This window comes from Crinia signifera, chromosome 9, assembly GCF_055691185.1.
Source record: "Crinia signifera chromosome 9, ASM5569118v1, whole genome shotgun sequence".
NCBI lineage: Eukaryota > Metazoa > Chordata > Amphibia > Anura > Myobatrachidae > Crinia > Crinia signifera.
The window spans coordinates 142,048,104-142,070,196 of record NC_139225.1 but is presented as its reverse complement, the minus strand read 5'-3'; the positions used below and the strand labels follow the sequence as shown (position 1 = coordinate 142,070,196).

General features: G+C 42.0%; 1 protein-coding gene across 1 annotated transcript; it reads right to left on the bottom strand.

The window, feature by feature from the left end:
- Positions 1-3,198: 3,198 nt before the first annotated feature.
- Positions 3,199-21,643, bottom strand: PPP1R10 (protein phosphatase 1 regulatory subunit 10). The gene is made up of 20 exons (XM_083160008.1): positions 21,266-21,643; positions 20,502-21,090; positions 13,317-13,432; positions 13,115-13,201; positions 12,148-12,283; positions 11,574-11,625; positions 10,774-10,851; positions 10,475-10,645; positions 10,284-10,389; positions 9,810-9,919; positions 8,896-8,996; positions 8,620-8,770; positions 8,331-8,486; positions 7,999-8,245; positions 7,808-7,883; positions 6,769-6,957; positions 6,305-6,419; positions 5,842-5,967; positions 4,656-4,988; positions 3,199-4,554 (listed from the first exon to the last, which is right to left on the bottom strand). Exons 3-20 carry the CDS (start codon positions 13,421-13,423, stop codon positions 4,445-4,447), a joined length of 2,451 nt encoding a protein of 816 aa, XP_083016134.1. The 5' UTR covers positions 13,424-13,432; positions 20,502-21,090; positions 21,266-21,643; the 3' UTR covers positions 3,199-4,444.
- Between the last annotated feature and the right edge of the window lie 450 nt (positions 21,644-22,093).

Below are 22,093 nucleotides of genomic sequence, written 5' to 3'. Positions count from 1 at the left end.
CGGGGATCGGGGATATTTAGCATGTTCAAAAGTCCTAATTCCTCAATTCCTACCATGTTTAATATCCCCAATTTCCAGATGCGGCGGTAAAGGGATTTAATCCAATACAACGGAGGTGAATGTGTCTCATTACTCAGATAACCAATGTCCAAGCAGATGACATAGTAAATTAGTAAGTAAGATTAAATAAAAGGCGTTCGTCCATCAAGCTCAACCTGTTATTTCATCATTTATTAGAGAGTTGGGTCTAGATGTAATGTTGGGTCTAGGGCAGTGATGGCTAACCTTGACACTCCAACTGTTGTTGAACTACACATCCCAGCATCAGTTTCAGCATGGTCAAATAGTAAAACTGTAGCAGGGCATGCTGGGTTGTGTAGTTCAACAACATCTGGAGTGTCAAGGTTAGCCATCACTGGTCTAGGGATTATTTACTAGGTATCTAATTTAGGCTATCTAGTGATTAAGTTGCCATTGTGTAGCCTACTGCTCCCCATACTAACCCTGTATGTTGTTGTCTATTAGATACTTGTCCAACACTTTTTTAAATGCATGAATTGTGTCTGCCAACACCACCACCTCTGGCAGAGTGTTACTTTACTGCCCTGAAACCGAGATCACGTCCACCGACCAAACGCGCTGCCTCGGTGTCATCATTGACTCCTCCCTCTCTTTCACCCCCCACATTCGTGCTCTCTCACAGTCTTGCCGCTTTCACCTACGCAACATCTCACGCATCAGACCATTCCTCTCCACTGACGCGACCAAAATTCTCATTCACTCTCTTGTCATCTCCCGCCTTGACTACTGCAACATCCTTCTCTCTGGGCTACCTCTCACCCGCCTCGCACCTCTCCAATCCATTCTTAACGCTGCTGCTAGGCTCATCTTCCTCTCCCGCCGCTCTACCTCCGCCTCCCCCCTCTGTTTATCTCTTCACTGGCTCCCCATTCCTTTCCGAGTCCTCTTTAAACTCCTCACCACCACCTACAAGGCTCTCTCCTCCTCCACAGCTCCCTACCTCTCTTCACTGATCTCTATCCACACTCCCTCCCGTCCTCTTCGCTCCATCGCTGACCGCCGACTGACCTCTCACCTAATCACCTCCTCCCACTCCCGTGTCCAAGATTTCTCTCGCGCTGCCCCCCTGCACTGGAACAACCTCCCGCCACCCATCAGGCTATCTGATTCCCTTACCTCCTTCAAGCGCTCCCTCAAAACCCACTTTTTTCGACTAGCCTATCCCTCCTCCTAACCTCTTTTGATCCTCCTATCCTGCCTCCGTTCCCCTCCGTTCCTACTTATCCTATTGTATTTCGTTCGTCCACCCACCTATTTTTAGTATGTTAACTCTTATGAGCAGGGCCCTCCTTCCTCACGTACTCACCCTACCTCATTACCTCACCTGTGCTCCTGTCCTGTTCTTCCCTTCCTCTACTTCATCTTCGGTCTCCTTGACTATTTTGACACCTACTTCTGAACTGATGCTGATTTTAGTTCTACCAGCTATACCCCTATTCATACTGTATTTTTCTACACACCCTGTACGTTACCTTGTAATTTTTTTTTTTTTTTTTTTTTTTTTTTGTTTGCTATGTACGGCGCTGCGGACACTTTGTGGCGCCTTATAAATAAACGTACTACTACTACTGTCCTTAAATAACAGCTTCCGTTGGAGGGTACCAGACCTCCTGTCTTGGTCACCAACCTCAAGGTAGAAAGGGTGCCTGAAAGTTGATTATATTGCCCACTGATATATTTGTACATGTTAAGCATGCCCCCCCTCTTTTACGTCTTTTTCAAGCATGAACATTCCTAGTTTTGCTAACCTGTCTTCATAGCTCAAGGACTCCATCCTTTTGCTTAGCTTGGTTTCCCTTCGCTGAAACTTTTCCAGCTCTACAATGTCCTTTTAGTGGGTGTGGTACAGGGGTCCAACAGTCGGGATCCCGACTGGCCGGACCCAGACAGCATGGTGAGTGCAACTAAGCCCCTTGCAGGTTCGCTGCGGGCACGGTGGCTCACTAAGCTAAGCGAGCCACCTATTCTCCCTCTATGGTGGCCATGGACCCCCACGAGGGAAAATAGCCGGTGGCCATCTGGAACCGGCTGTCTGTGTTTTGACAGTCAGAATCCCGACGTCGGGTAAATGCCTGTCGGGACCCCATCCGGCACCCCTTTTAGTAGTGTGGAGTCCAGAATCGCACTCAAATTTCTGGATGATGCCTAACGTGCCTTATAGAGTGGCATAAAGCTAGTATCCTATGGATCTTGGTTGCCGCTCCTTGGCAGTGAGCACTGCAACCAAATTTATTATCCATTTGTGGTTCTCCTAACTCTAAGGCTGGGGTAGCCAACCCTAGTCCTCGAGAGCTACCAACAGTGCATGTTTTGCAGGTCTCCTCACAGAATCACAAGTGAGCTAATTAGCTCCATCTGTGTATCTTTTAAAATGTGTTAGTGATTAATGAGTGCAGCAGCTAGGTTGTCTGGAAAATGTGAACTGTTGGTAGCTCTCGAGGGCTAGGGTTGGCTACCACTGCTCTAAGGTGTCCATACACTACTGCAATGCATCGCAGCAGTGTATGGGCATATTATTTCCTTTAGCCACCCAGGACCTTCCGGTTCCCACAGCTGGGAGGGGGGCAGAGTCAGAGATCAGACAAGCAGCAGATCCGACTTCCGGATCTTATCCGATGTACACGGGACAGCGCACTGGAAGTCATGCATGTGTGATTTGGGACGATTTCTTTGCCTGTCTAAATCGGGCCAAAATTGCATAGGGTATGGGGCCCTTAATCCATTTAGAGTGTAGGTAATGTGCTGGTTATTTCTCCCAAGATGAATGATCTTACATTTATCAACATTTTCCATTTATTTGCCCACTCCTCTAGTTTAAGTCCCTTGTAACAATGAGCAATCCTGATCCATTTTAATCACCCTGCACAATTTATCATCATCGGCGAAGGAGGACACTTTTCTTAATAGTCCATCCTCTATATCGGATTATATTGTGACCAGATCGGCAGCAGATTAGTGAAGCCATCAGGATGCACCTATTTACTCAAGACACAGCAGTTGTGCTATTGTGCCCATCACCGGCCTTCATGGGCTTAACTGGGATTTCAAGCAAATGCGATACTTGCACAATATAAATTTCAACCTGTAAGTGATCAAAAGAACAGAACACAAACCAAATCACCATCGCATTGGATTTATTTATCATTTACAAAGTGTACAAAAAAAAAAAATAAAGATTCTAGGAATCCCTCCGGGGACCCATAAAAAGCAACAATTAAAAGAAATTCAAAATTTTCTTGGACAGTTTTCACAGAAAACAAGATTACAGCTTAGGACTCGGAAGCCCTTTCCCCCCCCATCCTGTGGATGTCAATAGATATGAAGATCAGAATTCACCCTGGTAATACTGTATTTAAATATACTTTTGGGCGTAATAACAAAAATCTGTATTGAAGTGGTATTGGAACGGCAATTTATATACTGATTAACAGCAATAACTCCTTGCTTGTGGGCTGCAACAGTATAAATACTTAGCATTTTCATTATCTCTATATACCCTACGTCACTAATCAGAGCAGCATTTCCACTGTATAATACACTGTGTTGATGCTCAGCATCATTATAAAGTTATTATATATGAAAATAAAAAAAAAAAACCCAAAAACAATTTCAGTGGTTTCCAACACCAGTAGCCAGTTCACCACAATGCAAGCTTCGGGGGGAGTTCTCGTTAGTGTAGGGGTAAATCAGTGAGTTTCATAATGAATTTGCCGCACATTGTTCATGTTATGATGGAACCCAGCAAAATGAGATTAGTTGGCACAGCAGAAGACGACACGGAGCCACGTAGCACGGATTTAGTGTTTTCAGGAACTCAAGGTAGGAAAAGACGGTTTCGGCATAGGCCAAAATGACAAAATGTTGGAAGCACAGAAATGGGTTGGAGGGACAAAGTCACTGGGAAATCAAGCAAGAGATGAAGAGTAGCCTGGGGACACAGTGAGAAGATAAAAATCCCTCAAAAAACGAGGGATCTTATCTCATGACACCGTGCTTGTCTTCGGTCTTCGTGCAGTGGTATTTGTGGGTCACAATAAATCTTCCAAAGCCCTACTGGCTTCCACCTAAATGTTGATCCTTCGTCAGAGGGACTAAATGTACATTTCTCTCCCTCTTTATTAGAAACGGAATAAATAAGAATTCCAAGATCACCCTGCAATATCTATGTAGGGCTTGTTAATATTCAAGTAAGTCAAAAGTGAGGCAGATGGATTAATTTTCTCCTTCCTCGGAATTGTTCACACAGAGGGAGAGATTTAGGCCTCACAGAAGCCATATTTAAAAAAAAAAAAAAAATCCAACAAGAGTCCTCAAATTGTTTGTTCGCTTCCTGGTAAACACTGTTTAAAATGGCTATTGGTGATTAACGCAGGGGGGGGCCATTAATGCCCGGGTGGTAGAAGGCACAACCATCCTCATAGCGACAGTTTCCTTTCATCATAAAGTGGCGACACACAGGACGGCGAGACATATCTGAAACAGAGGAAAAAGTTAATACCTGCCAAAAACATTGTATATGCTATAAAGTGTGCCACACTTGAGAAAGATCTGACATCCAAACTTCCGGAACTTACCTCCATGTCCTCTATGCTCCACGCCGTGATTTCTATGTTCACCGTAACCCCTATGCTCCATGCCATGAGGAGGTCCATCTCGTCCTCTTCCAGGATGCCCACGGTCTCCTCCTCTTCCACCTCGTCCTCTGTATCCGGGGTCACCTCCTCGGCCACCTCTGTTCCTGTGGAACGGAGGTGGATATCCTCTGTCTCCTCTCATTCCACCACCTCTCCCTCTCATACTTTCATGGTGTTCACCTCCCATATCGTTGGGTGGGGGTTCCCAGTAACTATCACGTTGGGGAGGCGGTGGACCCATCATTCGTGGACCACCAGGAGGTCCATGTGGACCTGCAAAGTAAGATACATTTTTTAGATTTTGACCAGGTGGCTCCTTCCTAACCTCTGTACTCCAGAGGGATATACTAAATGAGATCTAATAGTTAGGAAGTTATGGTTACATTTTAAACACTGCCTTGTCCGCCCCACTCTAGCAATCTTAGTTAGCCAAGGTGGCTCTTCAATAATCTGCTCCCTACAAACTGTATCTGGTTTCTATTTCGCCCTATTGTGGGGCACAGGTGCTAAGATATAGAGGTCTCAGCTAGGAGTTTTGGCACTGTACAAAACATTACAAACTGAACTCTTCACCCCCTAAGCCATAATACAAGAGCTGAGTATTTTGTTTATCAATTGCTTTCACCCACAGTGTAATATACTCCTGTAGCCCTGTGTAGAATGGGAGACCACCAAGGCTTCTCCTGTCCTTCGTGTGGAGATGTGGGATGTATGTTCTGGCACTTCCTTAGGAAGTGTAAGCAGTGCACTCAAACAGTAGTGCCCCCATCGGAGATCAGTTGCATCTCCAGTCTAGGTTTCTCCAGGAGGGGAAAATACAAAATGTCAAGTATAATGTGTGCTAATCACATAGCTATGTGTCAGAACGCCACCCTCCCCAATGCACAGAAGCCTTAAGCATCAGCTACTATATCGAAGGTGACTATAGGTTTATCTTTCCAAGGGGGCAATTCAATTCTGCACATTGACTGTGATGTGCACCCTGGTAAAATCACAACATGCCCACCAACACCACAAATTTGGCTCACATCCCGCAGAGATGAGCTACCAGAACACACCGTGACCCAACATCTTGCAGAAATTACCCGCCACACCAAGAACGCAAACTGAGGAGGAAAATAATTACCTTGGTATGGTCCAGCGGGACCTGGTGGCGGGTAGTGTTGAGGTGGCGGCTGCTGAGGCAGGTTTTTAGGTGCTGGTGGCGGAAAACCATTGTTGGCAGGAACTGGTCCAGGCAATCCAGGTCCAACTGAGAGAAAGAGATAATGATTATAAACACGGCAAGTTTATATTGGTATAAACATTTCCCCTTAAGGCTTGTATATGCAAATACTCCTACTCGGTGCTACTCAGCCACAACTTCATGCCATTAGCCAGTTACTTAAGTGTGTTGGCCTGTGAAAGGCATTGCATAATTCTATCCATTCAGCAGGTTCGTGTATCCCAAGACAAGAAAAAAGTTTTTGCCCTGTGATATTCCTACCTGGCTGAAAAGCACATACAGGAACCAGAACAGCAGCATAAGGTTAAATTCAAATGCACAGGTAAAGATCAGCACCAAGCCGTTCTGACTAAAGGGCATTTACCTGGTCCTGGTGGTGGCTGGTTCTGACTCTGTAGTGTTCCAAGTAGTTGTTTCATCTTATCGGAAAAATCGGGTTGCTTCATCAGGTCCTCTGGGTTTGCATTACTTTGTGCACCCTGAAAGACGACAATATTATTACCCAAAACTGAAAGGGACAATAATCACACTCATTAAACTAGTGTGAGTAAGAGCTGGTGATATTAGTCATGGGGCCAAATGTATTCAGCCATAACAAACGATAAAGTACCAGCCAATCAGCTCATAACGGTCATTGGTCAAACACAGCCTGTAACATGTCAGTGAAGACAGGATTGGCTGGTACTTTTTCACTCTCCACTTTATGGCTTTATGGCATCATAATATATGCATACGCCCGGGGCAATCTAATAATACTAATTTAATATCAATCTGTATCAATATCTAAATCTATATACATATGTACCAAATATGAAACACGTTACTCACCATAATGGATGTCAGGATCTCTTGCATTGTGCCCGGCAACGGGTTAGCTTGTGCTTTTGGATTTCCCACGCTGCCCATTAAGTTTGCAAGCACGGGAGGCAATTTAGCACCGCCCGACAAGTCTGGGGACAGGGAAGCTCCACTCTGGTCCATGGGTTCCACATATGCACTATCATCCATGGAGCAATCCTAAGAATCAGGAGAGAAAAACAAAGTCTAGGATTTAGAAAACAAGCAACACAAAGAAAAAGTAAGCAACAGGGAGGAAGGGGAGTCCGTCGAAGCACTACTGTGGGCCGGATTCAGAGATGGACGCAAGTGATTAATGACAGACGGCGCATGTGCGGTGTTCGCAGTGCGCAAGCTTCAAGGTGCTGCTGCGAAACGCATGCAATGAGGCTTTCTTTGCAAAGAGATTTACAGAAAGTGACTGTTTGGGGGTATTAACCCTTTGCAGTCCAAACAGTCTGATTTAAAGGTTTAAATTAATTGTCATTTAAATTTTTTTTATTATTAAAAAAAAGGTCTACATTGAATGTTGAAGGATGTTCATGTTCTTATTCTAAAGTGGCTCACCGTTGGATCTGCTACTAGCGCTAGGGCTGCTGAGCCCGACTAGACGTTGGACATAAAAGGGTTAATGGGGTGTTTATGGGGAATGCTTGGAGAAACGGAGGCATTTAACATCCCTTTTCGGGGCATGTATCAGCTGCAAGCGCTAAGGGACAAAAACATGGAGCCTGCATGACTACAGCGGTTTCCAGTCTGCGTAGCCATAGGGCTAGAGACGCAAAAGCTCCTGTGGGTGGGGTATTTATTTGCTGATATCAGCCATTGAGAGGCCAAGAAAAATCACACTCGCAATTGCAGGCATCCCTGAATCAGGCCCTGTATTAACTAAGAACAGACGCGGGGTTGCCAGTGGTTTAAATGTCAGTCATCATCTGACAAACATCCGGATCAGTCAGTCAGTGAGAGGTGAATAGTACCAGTATGAGAGATCACTTCAGAAGAGTTCACGAAGCAGTGTCTAACTTACCTCGTCCAGTGGTATAAGTTTTGGGGGTGCAGGCTCATATGGCTCAGGGTCCGGTTCATGTGGGGAATCAGGAACACTGTAATGGGTAATAGAATGGTTTTATAGAATAAAATTGCAATTACTAGTCTTAATAATATCCACCCAGTATACGCAGTACGAAAGTCTCTAGTCTGCAATGTGCCCATTCTCACCTCTCTTTAGACAGAAAGATTTCCTGAAGAATACCCATCTCCCTCTCCGCTTGCGTTTGCCTTTCAGTGCTGTTGGTGCCGAACTGAACAAGGGCACCAGGGAGCAACAAGAGTCGTGGTGGTGCCCAGGGTATGACTTCCTCCATGTTGTCATGACTAAGTCGACGAGCATTTTCAAAAGCTTGGCGGTCCATTAGCATGTCTCGTTTGGCGGCTTCACCGAAGTCCTTGATCTTATTTACATTGACTACGGATGGATAGAGATAGGCCGGTTAGGTACATACATGTAGGCCAGTGTTGTAAGGACAGACATTTGCTGTAAGATCAATTACCTCTTTCAGTTTCGTCCAACTCAAAGTAGAAGTACTCCCGGAGGTGGCTCTCGTCCGGCCAGCTGACATTTTTTCTCTTCTTTCCCTTTTTGGTCAATTGCGGGGGTTCTGGTTCGCTGGGTTTGACTTCGGTTGGGGCAATAGTTGGAGCAGTTGCTACAGAACAAAAATAGAAACAATAAATAAATTACATAACTACAAAACAAGATAGAAAAAAAAATGTATAAAGGATATAAAGACATTTTCCAATCGACAAATAGTGTAAGGAATCAGAAGATAAAAGTCTTACTAGTTTCCATGGGTTCCGGAACTTCAACTGCAGGAACTGGAGTTCCTGGCCTCTCCACGTCCATTCCATCAACTGATGATTCAGGCTCCGGTGAAGACGGTTTAGTGATGCTGTTGGTCTCTCCTGGAGACTTGATGTCGAATGGACTAGACTGCAGGGAAAGGAATGACGGTGGAATTATGTGTAAGCAGCATACTGAATGATGTCCAATAATATGTGGAACGTAATACAATAAAAGTTACAAAAAAGTATGGCCTAGTGTCTGCATAGGCTTACCTTATTATTAGTTGGTGAAACTGCTTTCTTCTTCTTTTTAATTTTTATTCCAGGAATAGGAGCAGAATTCAGTGCATCGAGGAACCCTAAACTTTCCATGGCTGCACAGAGAAAATGCTATTGGTTATTGAGGGCAAGAATAAAAAAAAGAATGCGACGGCAGATGAGAACCAGTTTGCTCCTTAACCATATCGTTACCTCAAACCCTATTTGATCCTTATTTCTGTGTAATGTCTATCCCATGCATGTTTACATTTTTCTACTGTCTTATTCTTCTCTACCACCTCCGATGGGAGGCTATTCCACTTTTCCACTCCCCTTTCGGTGAAGTAATTTTTCCTCATATTTCCCCTGAACCTCCCCCAGTGTCAGTGCATGTTCTCGTGTTTTAATACGTCTCTTCATTTGAAGAATGTTTCCCTCCTGTACTTAGTTAAAATCCTTGATATATGTGAGTTTCTATAATGTCCACCTTTCCCTTCTGTGTCCCATACTATACATGTTAAGATCTTTCAGTCTTTCCGGGTAAGTTTTCTGATGTAAGCCATGCTACGGATGGCAAAAAAGAGCTAATGCTACAGAAGTAGAATATAAATGGACTTTATGAATAAAAGAAAGACACTGGTTATGACTAGTAGAGATGTACCAGTTTGGATCTCAAAAGCGTGATCTTATTCGTGTTTTGGCCAAATCCAAACTCGTGTATTAGTTTGTAGAAAAGAACAGTTAAACCGAACCCACACATCTCTAATGTGAGGTGATGTAGATCATATTTACCATCTCCTACAGTATTATATACAAAGTGGGATAACTCAGAAGAACACAATCATTGGATGGGCACGCATATGTACAACGTAGAATAACTTTGTTGTAGACACAAGCAGGAAGAACCATTGGATAATTGAGATACGTACGTTGTGGAGGAATGATCTTGACTTTGATCTCCTTGGCAGTATTTGGTGTAGTATTAAGAGGTTTGTATTTCTTTTCAGCAGGGGCAGCATCGCCGGGAGCTGGAACCGAACTGTTGGGATAAAGATTTACAGTGTGTGAGCTATAACCATCGTACAATGAATTATAAAAGATGAATATAGTAAACACAAATGATCTAAGCAAGCTCTAAGATCCATCTAAGCCTGAAATCATACAGTTGTTTCCAGACAAAACGTTCAAAAGTAGATTTACTATTTGCCATAGTCCGAAAACGCAGCCTCGGCAAAGTAATTCTGCCGCATGGACCACTATTCATAAAAAAAGCAGCCGATCAATTCCCCGAGACGGATACTGACCAGGCCCTAGCCACAATATAATCTAGTGCATTGCTGATGTGACCTCCATAATGTGTACGTCACAGATCCAAATAAAGACGAATCAAAGGCCTCCCCTACCTCTGCCTCTTTACAGGGACGGGTTTCAAGTATTTGTCAGATATAACTGGAACAGGTGCTGGTGGTTTCTTGATGGGGACAAGTGATGGTGCTTCAACTTCAAGACCTGTCAGAAGACCAAGTGTTAATAAGATTGAAGACGGACGCGGTTAAGAAAGCAGAAGGAAAGGTTTGTGGTGGTGCTCGCTCACCGGTAGACCTGAACTTTGCATGGCTTGGGGCTGTAGTGCGCTGAATCTTGGGCTTCTCCCGCTTCCTGTCACCTTGATCCTCAATGCGGGATTCAGCTTTAGCATCAGTGGTTTTATCATGAACCGGTGATCGCCCTTTGGGGTCCTCTTTCTTCTTCTTTTTTTCCTTTTCTATAATAAGAGCAGGATACAAGATGCTGGTAGATCAGACTGGACACATAAGAAATCTCAATAGAACCGATATATAATTTATTTCCGGCGAGTCGATTCCTTTGTGCATCACTATTGCATGTTCTTACCTGCAGGAATAAGGTTGCTCTGGGTTCGAATAACTGCCATCCAGTCACTGACCAAAATCCCTGCTAACTTCCGAAGCTCTGTAGGAAAAGTGTAACAAGACCCCATTAGCACATAAGTAGGCAGAACATTAAGCATGTCCCACACTTTAAGGACAGAGGACTACCAAAGGTACTAAACCAATCATTTTCATGTGCAGGGTCTTCTGGAGTGGTGTCTGACAAAGGGGTTGGCTGGCGGCACTGGATTGGAGCAGCAGCCACCGTCATTGCCTCGGTGTGATTTTTAGATAGTCAATAGGTCTACCCCAAAAGTTTGAAGTGCAAGAAGTCAACATGGTCAATAGGTCGACATAGGAAAGGTTGACATTGGAAAGGTCGACGTCAAAATGTTGACATGAAAAATGTAGACATGTTTTTTTTGGGGTGTAAATGTTATCAACTGCCGACATGAACCCCCAATTAGTGTAACGTGTACCCTCGCATGTCTCTGTGCTCGTCATGCTTCGGGTAAAGTAAAAAAAAATCACGAAAGACTCATGTCAATGTTGTCATGTCTTGTCCCTGTTTATTGCATAATGACCTTTCAACCCTGTCTACTGACTGCATAGAAATCTTTTGGGGTAGACCTATTGTCTATCTAGACACTGTAGATCTGTCAATGGAAACCACATTTCCTCCACAACCTCGAGGTACATGGACGGTATCGGAGCCTGTCAGTTGTGGTTCATTGAGAACAGATTTGGGTTAGGGCTACCATAGTACCCTAAACACCTATGAAAATACTATAGAGAACGTCTTACCTTCATCTTCACTGGTTTTGCTCAGTTGCTTGACTAGTTTAGCGGTGTTATTCTGTGAAGACAAAACCAGAAAGCGGGTTACAAAAACACTAGGAGCCCTTATGTGGGTGCTAAATTATCCTCGTATATATTTATAGCAGGAGGAAGACTTTTCAGGGACAGATTTCTATGACACCATTGTCTCAGCAGTGATGTGCCAAATTAAAGCTCCAGGCCAATAGATGTTCAGACTTATTTTGGAGTTATGTGGTCAAGTGATCGTCTGCCCTTTACAAAGGGTCACCATTTTGACAGTTTGTCAACGCTCCCTGTGCACCTATTGGCTGATCTGGAACATGTGTCCTGCTGGGTGGTCTGAAAACTGTGACAGTTATCTTTCAGCCACCCACTAGGAAGGTATTTTTTCAAAATTTGACTCCTAGAGAGGTGAAAAGGGGGGAAACATGTTCCACCCAGCAAACGTTTGCCTGGTTGAAAGTAGGCACATAAATATTATTTTACATTTTTTTCCACCACTCTTGCTGTAATAAACATACAAATTTTCCAGTTTGAGAGGTTTGTTTTATTATTTTACCTCCTTTAAGTGATCCACAGTTAGAGGTAAATGCTGAAGGGTTAGAAGAATCTGGTGGAGCAGTGGGCTGTTGTTACTGGTTCGGGCATATGTTAGCCAACTATTCAGCAGTTTGTACCCGCCAACCCGAATAAACCTGGAAAACATAGAAATGAGCATCAAACCTTAATCAAAAGCAACTATTATGCTCTGATAATCCTTAATCTGCATTAAAAAAAATCACAGCAGCCTTTCACGAAGACCTCCTTTACCATTTAAACCCATGCAACCACACACCAGGCTGGGCTCTCCCAGGCATGGTCGCATCTGATGAGACTAGTCAGAAATTCCCACTATGTGGCTGCTGGAAGGCAATATTTCAGCAGCTGCCAATCTCAGAGGGACCTCTGTTTCAAAATGTCCCGTAATGTACCCAGAAATTAAACATTAGTTATTTTGAGCCTACAGTTAATATTTAAATTTAGCTCAACCAAACATTTATATTATAAACCATAACTTATTTCTAGTTACTATATTCAAATAGGAGGTTGGACAATAATGCATAGCTTTGCTTTAAGCTGGGTACACATATGTTGGGAGTAACAGAACAATATATTCCCTGCATGTAAAGATGATGGAGGACATGGTTAACGACCTACAGGAGCACGCATCTTTAAGGATATAGTGCGTACACATTAGAAAATATGCACAAAAAATATAATTAACGATTGTTATGCATGTTGTTTATTTTATTGGCCAATACATATGCACCTTCGGTGCGAACAATACTACTTTTAATGCTTTTTTACTGCATTCATTTTTTTTGCAAAAACTCACAAAATAAACAAAACCTAAAAAGTACAAAATAATTTCATTAACAAATGATTTAAAAAAAAATAAAATCCAAGTAAACCAATCTAGGGACAGGATAACTGAAAAAGCTTTCATGGAGTTTAAACTCTGAATTCAAATTTCGTATGGCACTCACTTGGCGAGAACGTCGGGGGAGTTCGTTTGGAGGACGATATTTAAGTAGATACACCAGCTCACCATTTTTCTAGACTCTTTCATCAAGCTAAGGAAAGAATGTGAGAGGTTATATAATGAGAAACACAGTGGTGTGCGAAATATGGCTGAAAGGATAAACAACAAAAGAAAAAAAAACCTCACCGGAGGATAAATACACCTACCTGAAAATTTTTGTCATTCCATTAAGTGCTTTCACTTCTCCATCTTGCCCCAAGAAACATTCTAGCCCCTTCAGGAGCTCGTAGGGGTCTATAGGTCCTGACCCCATTTTAGTGAGCTGGGGGGAAAAAATAATAAAGGGCGTGAGAATTAATGGAGTGATTTACTTTGAACAGCTGGATACACAAGGACATGTTAGGGTAAGACATGTACCGAGCTTCATTCCTCTACACTGTAGGGGACTTAAACTCAGGTATCTTTATCTGTATATTTGTTTCCTTGTAATGTTAACATTCCATATTAGTGATAGCTATGTTTGGCCAATATTAACAACACGTGGTTTCTAATATCTGGGCCTCATGTACTACATTGTTTGGAGGGTAAAAATATGGCATAATCACGGCTACATTTGAACCTATTAATTTAAACATTAAAGGAATCCTTTGAACATGACCTTGGAATACTTGAGGGTCAAGTTGAGAAACCCTGATGAAAGCAATGGTGGCGACTTCACAATGGTGACATTGCCCCTAGTATTCACTTTAAGAAGGCTAGATTTATGTATATCTTGCCTTTGCAACAATCGTTTCATTTAAGCCAGTGGTTCTCAACCTTGGTCCTCAAGTACCCCCAACAGTGCACGTTTTCCAGGTCACCCCACAGGTGCACTCATTATTCACGGACACATTTTAAAAGATCACAGGTGGTGCTAATAATTTTACCTGTGATTTTGAGACCTGAAAAATGTGAACTGTTGGGTGTACTTGAGAACGGAGGTTGAGAGCCACGTATTTAAGCCAACGGTAATGGAAAATCAGTGCTCAAGCACAGTACTTGGATATTTTACTGATCTGCATGTTTGGGGCCACGAAGTGTTCAGTAATAGGTTTACACCCAGGTAAAAGGTGGAAAAGTGAGACGAATTTACGGCTTGTAACGAACAAGTGATATTCTGATCATTCTTTACGAATGTTAAATGGTTCTCCAGTCAATCACCACCTGTCCTGTGTTTGAAAAATGAAAGGATGCTGAAGCACCATTTATTGTTTGCAAGGAGTGATAAACAAGAATATCACTTATTGAGAAGTCAGCCCCTTTGTTACATATGGGGGACTAGCATCTACATGACTGTTCCAATTAGGAACACTAGGAAGCTAGCAGCAGGAACTTCGCACTATTTATTATGCGGAAATGCAACGTTTCCAGTTTTCTGTCTATAAATTTGACCAAAGCTTTCATCCCCCAATATGACAAAACCCACATTAAAGCTGGATACACACGTACAGATTTTTCTGTCCAATCTATCTGGTGGGAACCAAAACCAACTATATGGGAGCAAAGGACATTCAAAAATTTGCTCCCAAACGCTTGAAAATAGACAATGGTCATTCAGAAATTGTTTAAGTCAAAAATGTTCAAGCTATTGTTTGTCTTTTTTTCCAGCATTTGGGAGCAAAGGTTGATTCGCATTTGCTCCCATACATGTCAAGATTTTTCTTCCCACCAGACAGATAAATCTTTGTGTGTGTACCCAGCTTCATAAACGGTAAGATATATGCATCTTCACTGGTAGTAATTAGATTTTCCCTGAAATGTGACAAATTTTATAGAAGCTCATTAAGGCAGTTTACATTTGTTTTATTAGCCAATTTCCTACTAATGATCATGGCCCTATAAGAATAATTCTAGCCAAGTTAGGGAATAATTAACATGCAGTAACGTTCCTGCGGGGGGGGGGGCTAAGAAACATGCACTACCGCCCCAGTCAGGTGAGTAATGAACAAGGCACTACAGTGCACATTGATGACCCAGAAGCTGAGTGAAGCTATCATTTTCCACCGCATTCGGTTTGTGATTCAATGATTGTGGCAAGATACTAAAATATCCTGCAAATTTATAAACTTAAAAGTCTTTAAAAGGGATTCAGTATTGAATCCCGGCGGTCGGGATCCCGGCGTTCAGAATCCCGACAGCCGAAATGCCGACAAGGGGGGGACGTGGATCGCCCCCCTTGCGGGCTCACTGCGCTCGCCACGCAGCGGGCCCGGTGCCTCCCTACGCTCGGCACGCTATTTTATTCTCCCTCCAGGGGTGTCGTGGACACCCCAGGAGGGAGAAAGTGTCAGCATTTCGGCGGTCGGGATTCCGGCGTCGGGATTCAGAACACCGGGATCCCGACCGCCGGGATCTTAACTGCATCCCTTTAAAAGTAACGTTTAATGGAACTCCTCATTCCTTCCTCAGTCACATCTCTGTAAATAACGGTCTCGTCATAAAAAAAAAAAAAAAGTGGTTTTGAATGCAAGTTCAGTTAAAATACAGGTTGTATAGAGAAAGATCATGGTATGTTATTTTTTTTTTTGCATTTAAGATGGATGGTAAATAAATAATGTACTCTGAAAAACAAGTCACTGTTTGGTATGGCTGAAAAACAGGTCAGGGTCCGGCACGGCTGATAAACAAGTCCCTACTTGGTCAAGCTTATAAAGCTGCAGAGAATTCATTGATAGGGTTTTTTTTTTTTTTTGCTTCTCTCATTGGTGTAATGCTGTTTGAACATTGAAAACATAAAAATGATATAATTATTTTATAAAGAGCCTTTTATATATGCATGAGAAAATGTATGAGTGGGAGCAAGGACCCCATAATAAAAAATAAAAATACAAAAGCTGCGGCATATACTGTATAGACAGAACGTGAGATGTTTTTACGGTTGCAGCAGTCAGTCACACAATCCTGGTAGTGCCTGACCTCTGGCAGGACTGATGGCAAGGACTCTTCAGCTGCTCGCGCTGAGAAGTCCATTCTTTGCTTTACACGTTGACAGGCACAATGTAGGCTTTTTCTGTGTTCTGCTAGGTGGAGCCAGAGGGACTCCGAAATGAGTAAGTCTCCTCCCATCTCTTTACAATAGAAGGCAAAGTCTGTTTCCAGGATTGTTACTCGCAGAGACTGATGGATACTCGCACACATACAAACACACACATGACTTCTAAAAAAACAAAAGCCTATTGACTCAGCAGGCACACACACACACCCTCTCCCCCCCCCCCCCCCCCCGTTTCAATTCACAAGCCTGTAGAAAAACCATTTGCCTTGCAAAGCACATATTTTCTTTGTATCTAGATATATATTTGTACTGACATTTCTGTACATATCAGTTTCACTTGCCCTTAAATCTAGAGTAATGGGCCCCATACATCAGCAATCACAATTTATGGATTTCCAGATACAGGGATTTTTTGGCCAGATAAATGGATTTTACAATCTGACTTTGCCCACACATTACAGATTTATTTCAGTGATCGGCAGATTTTTCCATCTAAAGATTGCATCTTCATATCTGGAAATTGCCCCAATCGATTGTCATTTCAGCTATTCATAGTGTAAATAGATGAAGAAGACGAATTGGGAATGCCCACACATCTAAAAAAGATCTGCAAATAATACCAGATTATTAAGCATGTTTAAAAACCTGATTAAGCAATCGATTGGCGATTTTGATTGCCAAAAGGGGGAGCCCACACATCTAAAATTAATTGTGGCAATCATCTCCATATCTGAAAATTGTCACAATTAATTGCTGATGTATGGGGCCCTTAATAGGTGGAAATTTACTAAGATGGTAGTTCTGGTTAACATGGGATGTTGCTATGGGCAACCAACCAGATATTTATTTAGCACCTTCTAAAAGATAATAGCATCTGGTTGGTTGCCCATAGCAACATCCCATGTGACACAGAACTACCATTTTAGTTAGTTGCCCCCATAGTCTCCTATAACCTGCCTTTACAGCCCAAGTTTTAAGGATACCCAAGGTTGAATGACTTAATTAGCACCTGTCTATGTTTTTTTTTTAACCGTCTGTATATCATTAAAGCTTGGACTGTAATGGTAGTTTGAATATAGAGAATATAGAGTTCTATATAGAATATAGAGAACTTGAGAACGGAATGATGCCGTGTACTAGGCCTCTCGATACGACCAATTACACCCAATCACGCACACGACAGTCACACGAACACCCAGCACATGTTGAATTTGCGAAAGCAAACTGATGTCAGCATGCATATATGTATATACGTACTTATTTATGTGCCTGCGTTATAAGCATGCACCTATAAAGTTGTTCAACAAAATGTTGCACAAGTTTATGAGCAGTAGAAAGATGGCCGTGGTGTGTATATATATAAACACACACGCCAGTAGGGTTTGCTTACCAATCCTTGAGCAGGACTCATCTGTCTTGTCTGCATCATCCTCTATTCCCTTCATTACCCAACGATGGGATCTGTAACAGGGGGTACTGTGCTAAAAGCAATCATACTCACGCCAATAGCGAGCGAGCCATCAACACCAAGTGACTGGACACTGGCTCCAGGCTGCCTGCCAGTGTGTGTGGCAGAAAAATGCTAGTAGAAAAACCTACCCAATATGGTGGAAAAATGTGAGCTTCTCAGAATAAATATACGTTATTAATTTAAATAAATTCTTTGGCAAAATATTTAGCGTAGTGGCAAAAGCCTACCTAAAATAAAAGTAATAAATCGTCAAGAGGAGCTAACCTGTTAACATGCTAGAAAATGTTAAATGATAGTATATGTAAATTTGAGGCCCATGATTCAAGTGATCTAAATCCTCCAAGTAGCGTACGGATGTCAAAAAAAATAAAAAGGGTAAAAACAAGATATCAGCCATTTTAAAGCCTTTAAAATCAGCTTAGTTTTGGAAAAATGCCAAACGCCATGGATTGCTTGTATGACTTTTGGGGGGGTGGAATTGCTCTGTGCCCCATGCAGACTGTGTTGTAAGCATGCAAAACTGGGATTCCTCTTCATAAAAGCAGAACCCCCCTTTCTGCAAGACCTCTTACATTAGCCGCGCAAATACCTACAAGGCATATTAAAAAAATATATATTATATCGGTTTAAGATTTTGAGAGTCTACAGTGTGGCTACTTCGTATTGTATTTCATGTAAACTTAAAGATTTAAATGTATGAATTAAAAAAAAAAAAAAAACCTTTCTGCAAATACAAATGGTTGAATAAAAAAAAAAAAAATCTATACTCACTCAAGCTTTCACCATTTGTAAATCTAAATGTTATGTATGTAATCCTGGAGCCACACACACCTCAAGCATACAAACATCAAGTGCATGTCGGAACTACTTTTTGCCGATATTAAGATCCAGTAAGATCTAGGTTCATAAAACATACCTTCAACACAAAAGGTGGTGACGGATTTGGAAAAGAAGTTTACTTGTAAAATTCAAGTAACACAATCCAGGTGGTCAATAAAAAAACGCAAATAGGCTGCACAGTAGTGACCATAATAGACTAAATTGATTAGTGGGAATCAAAACTGAAAATAGCAGTTAAGTATGTTTATGGATTTGTGCCATTTAAAAAAAAAAAATTGTAATTGTATGTTTGACATTATACAATAATTAATACTGTTGCCACTTATGTGCATGGACTTTGTATAGCTAAAATAAATTTATACTGCAATATGAAGCTTTATATTACTGCAGAGATGACGAATGTATTGTTATGCAGCAGTACACGTTGGTTATAAACCAATGCATTCTCTGTCTAGCCTCTCTCTACTCCCCACCACTCCTCTGTTATTTTAAGCTGTCTGGCTGAGTGGAGGACATCTGTAGATGAAAGGAGGGCGGTCCCAGCAGCTGAGCGGAATAGCCAACCCTCTGCAGTACAACTTGCCTGCCTGGGGTGGAAACAGAGGGACAGAAGCCATTTTGATGTTGCAACATGCTGAAGATTAAAACAACAAGCAAGGCAGCCATTTTGGAGACCTAACTACAATAGATTTTTTTTTTTTAAGTAGAAAAAAAATATATAACTATAGGAAAAAAAGAGAAAAAGAATGCAGATCTAGAGGTTTAGCTAGTATAAAATGAGTGGTTCACAGCATTATATAGAACACATTTGCTACATACACTGAGCAAATTAAAATCTACGAATATCCCCAAATTTATGTATAAGATGGTGTTTGTGGCAATATTTGGTCAAAAATATGAATTCTAAAATGCCAAACACGATTTTCAAAAATAAAAGTGCTTTAGTTTTAAAAAAACATGAACATTAGACAAAGATATACAGAAAAAGATACAGAATTACACGTGATTAAATAACAATTACTACTCATAGCCTAAAAGTCATTAGTTGGTATCACTACACTAAAAGCGTGCCAGGATCAGTGGGCAGTAGGTTGGCAATCTTTATTGCTAGATTGCATGCAATTCTCTCGTCACTTAGCACAGCTGCCCCCAGTGTAAAATAATTGGAGCTCACTGCTGTGTAAACATGAACTCCTTGAGGACTGCGAAATAACAGTTACTGCAGTAATATGGATGTAGAGCCAAAACACGAGCAGGGAGGAATAAAGGAAAAATAAACTTCCAGAATTATATATAGCATGGCTTATTGTCCATTTATCAGCGCTAACTTGCCATCCATAGCATTGTCTATCTTCCTCCTGCCTGGAGCCTGCCATCCTTGCTTAGAAGATCACTCTGCAACTTCTCTCCCTGCAATCTTTATGTACAGATTGCTCATGGATCTGTAAGACTGCCTCCTCCAGAGAAGCTACATCGCACACTATCCTCCACCAGGATGCTGTCTCCCACACAGAGATGAAGCATTAGCTTTCAAGGCAAAGCTCCCAAACATCATCTCTAGTATGGGAGCTCATTTTTTTTTCCTATTATCTGTGGCTCATAAATGCCTACCGAAGCCATCCTATGAACCTAAGATATTGTGCTATATTGCATGGACGCCTCAACAACTCAGTCAGAAAAGACTGATGATCAGTCGATGTAGAAATGCATGCTGTATATTATAGATACATATGTGCCGGACCAAAAAAAAAGGGGGAATTATTTCTCTGCAGCTTTAGTCTTGCCTTGATTTGATTCAGACAGCCATGAAAAATCAGTGACACCATATTTCTAGAGTCCAATATTACTCGAATCTACTAAAAAAAAAAAAAATTACCAAAAAAAGTATATTTAAAAAATATATATATGAAGGAAATTCACAGCTATCTCAAATTAGCGCAACCCGTCATGATTTGTTTGTGTTTTAAAAAAGGGAATATTCGTCATGATGGGGAGAGGGGTAGAAAAAGCTTGTTTTTCCAAGGTCGTTTCAAAAGCAACACTTACTATCCAAAATTCTGCTCCTGTGCGTCGTACGTAGTATTGGGCTAAAAAGTGGAAGGAAAACAAGTAGGGGAGGTGGGCTAAGGGGGATGGGAGTCTTATATATCCTTTAAGCGGCCATTGTGCCTCTGCTTTACAGCCGCATGAAAAGAGCTGCGGCTGCCATCTTATAAAAGGGCGTGATCTCTATTCAGTGGTGAAAACCATCCGATATATCCTTGTGTTTAAAGGAACAATGGAAGAAAAACAAAAATCAGGATATTGGGATAAGAACGGTGATCTTTCACATAGAAAGATGTATTATTTGGCCATTATCACCGTTACAATTAGTTTAGATCCTAAACCAACCCTTATTGGCTTAGGGAAGGTGTTTTTTTTTTTTTTTATAAAAAAGCGGCACAAACTTGTATATAGATAGGGTAACTAGGGGCAAAATCAGTTGTATGAAGAAGCTTCCTGAGGCAAAGTGATCTTCAGTCTCATCCGGGGAGGGAACCTGCTGCTGTTTCCTGAGCTTATTAATCTCTGACTATTGTCCAAGTGATTGTTGAAACGTTGAAAGAACCCAGAATATTCATGAAGACAGGGGCACCTGTGAAGGAATAAGATAAGAACATTAAGTATAGGGTCAGAAAATCGAAGTTCAATCACAAAAGAGCATATAATGGCGGCTGAAAACAACAAGGGCACGAAATGGCGGCGAAGGACACGATGCTGGAGGGGGGAGGGGAAACCATTCTGTAATACACGCACTGAAGTGAACATACCTGTCGACGCAGCCTGGAATGGCGGACGGGCCGATGCGACGGAACTTATATAGACTCGTTGACGTCAGTCGATGGGCGGGAACCGCCAACGGCGAAAGGAAGGCACGTAATTGGCTGGAGCGCCCAGGCAGATCTCGAGGACCGGGTGGATACTGACGACATCACATTGCGAACCAATGAGAGGCCTGGGAGGGAACGAAGGCAGCGCGTAGCCGCGCCCACCGACCCCTGTAGAGACCCTGGGATTACCTCGTAAAAGCTTCAAGATGGCGGCGAACGAACGATTAAACGGCTCGTTTTCGGCTACACCGTCAAAACCGTCGACGGAGTGGCCGCGCTCGCAAAAAATGAACCCCGCTGACTACCGATAAAGTTAGGCAGCACGCCTCGCCGTTACGTAACTGCGTCAACGCCCTTTCTGTCTGCCCTGCCCTGACCGGCTTGCCTAGAGCCCCAACTGACAAATTTAACCGTCTGATTCTTGAGCGGCCATTTTTGTTGAGACCATTGTACTGGTTCAGTTATGTTTTGGTCTTAAAGAAAGTGACGGATTGGAACTCTTTTCGGAGACACTCCATGTTAACTAATGTCAGATGCCTTGATAAATAAAAAAAATTAAATAAATAAATAAATATATATATATATATATATATATATATATATATATATATATATATATATATATATATATATATATATATATATATACATACCTCCCAACATCACCCTCTCCAGGAGGGACACATTGCTCTGTCCCTGGACTTCCCTCTTAATTTATAATTGCCATCACCTGTTTTAAACAGGTTAATTGATAAGAAAGGCATTTCA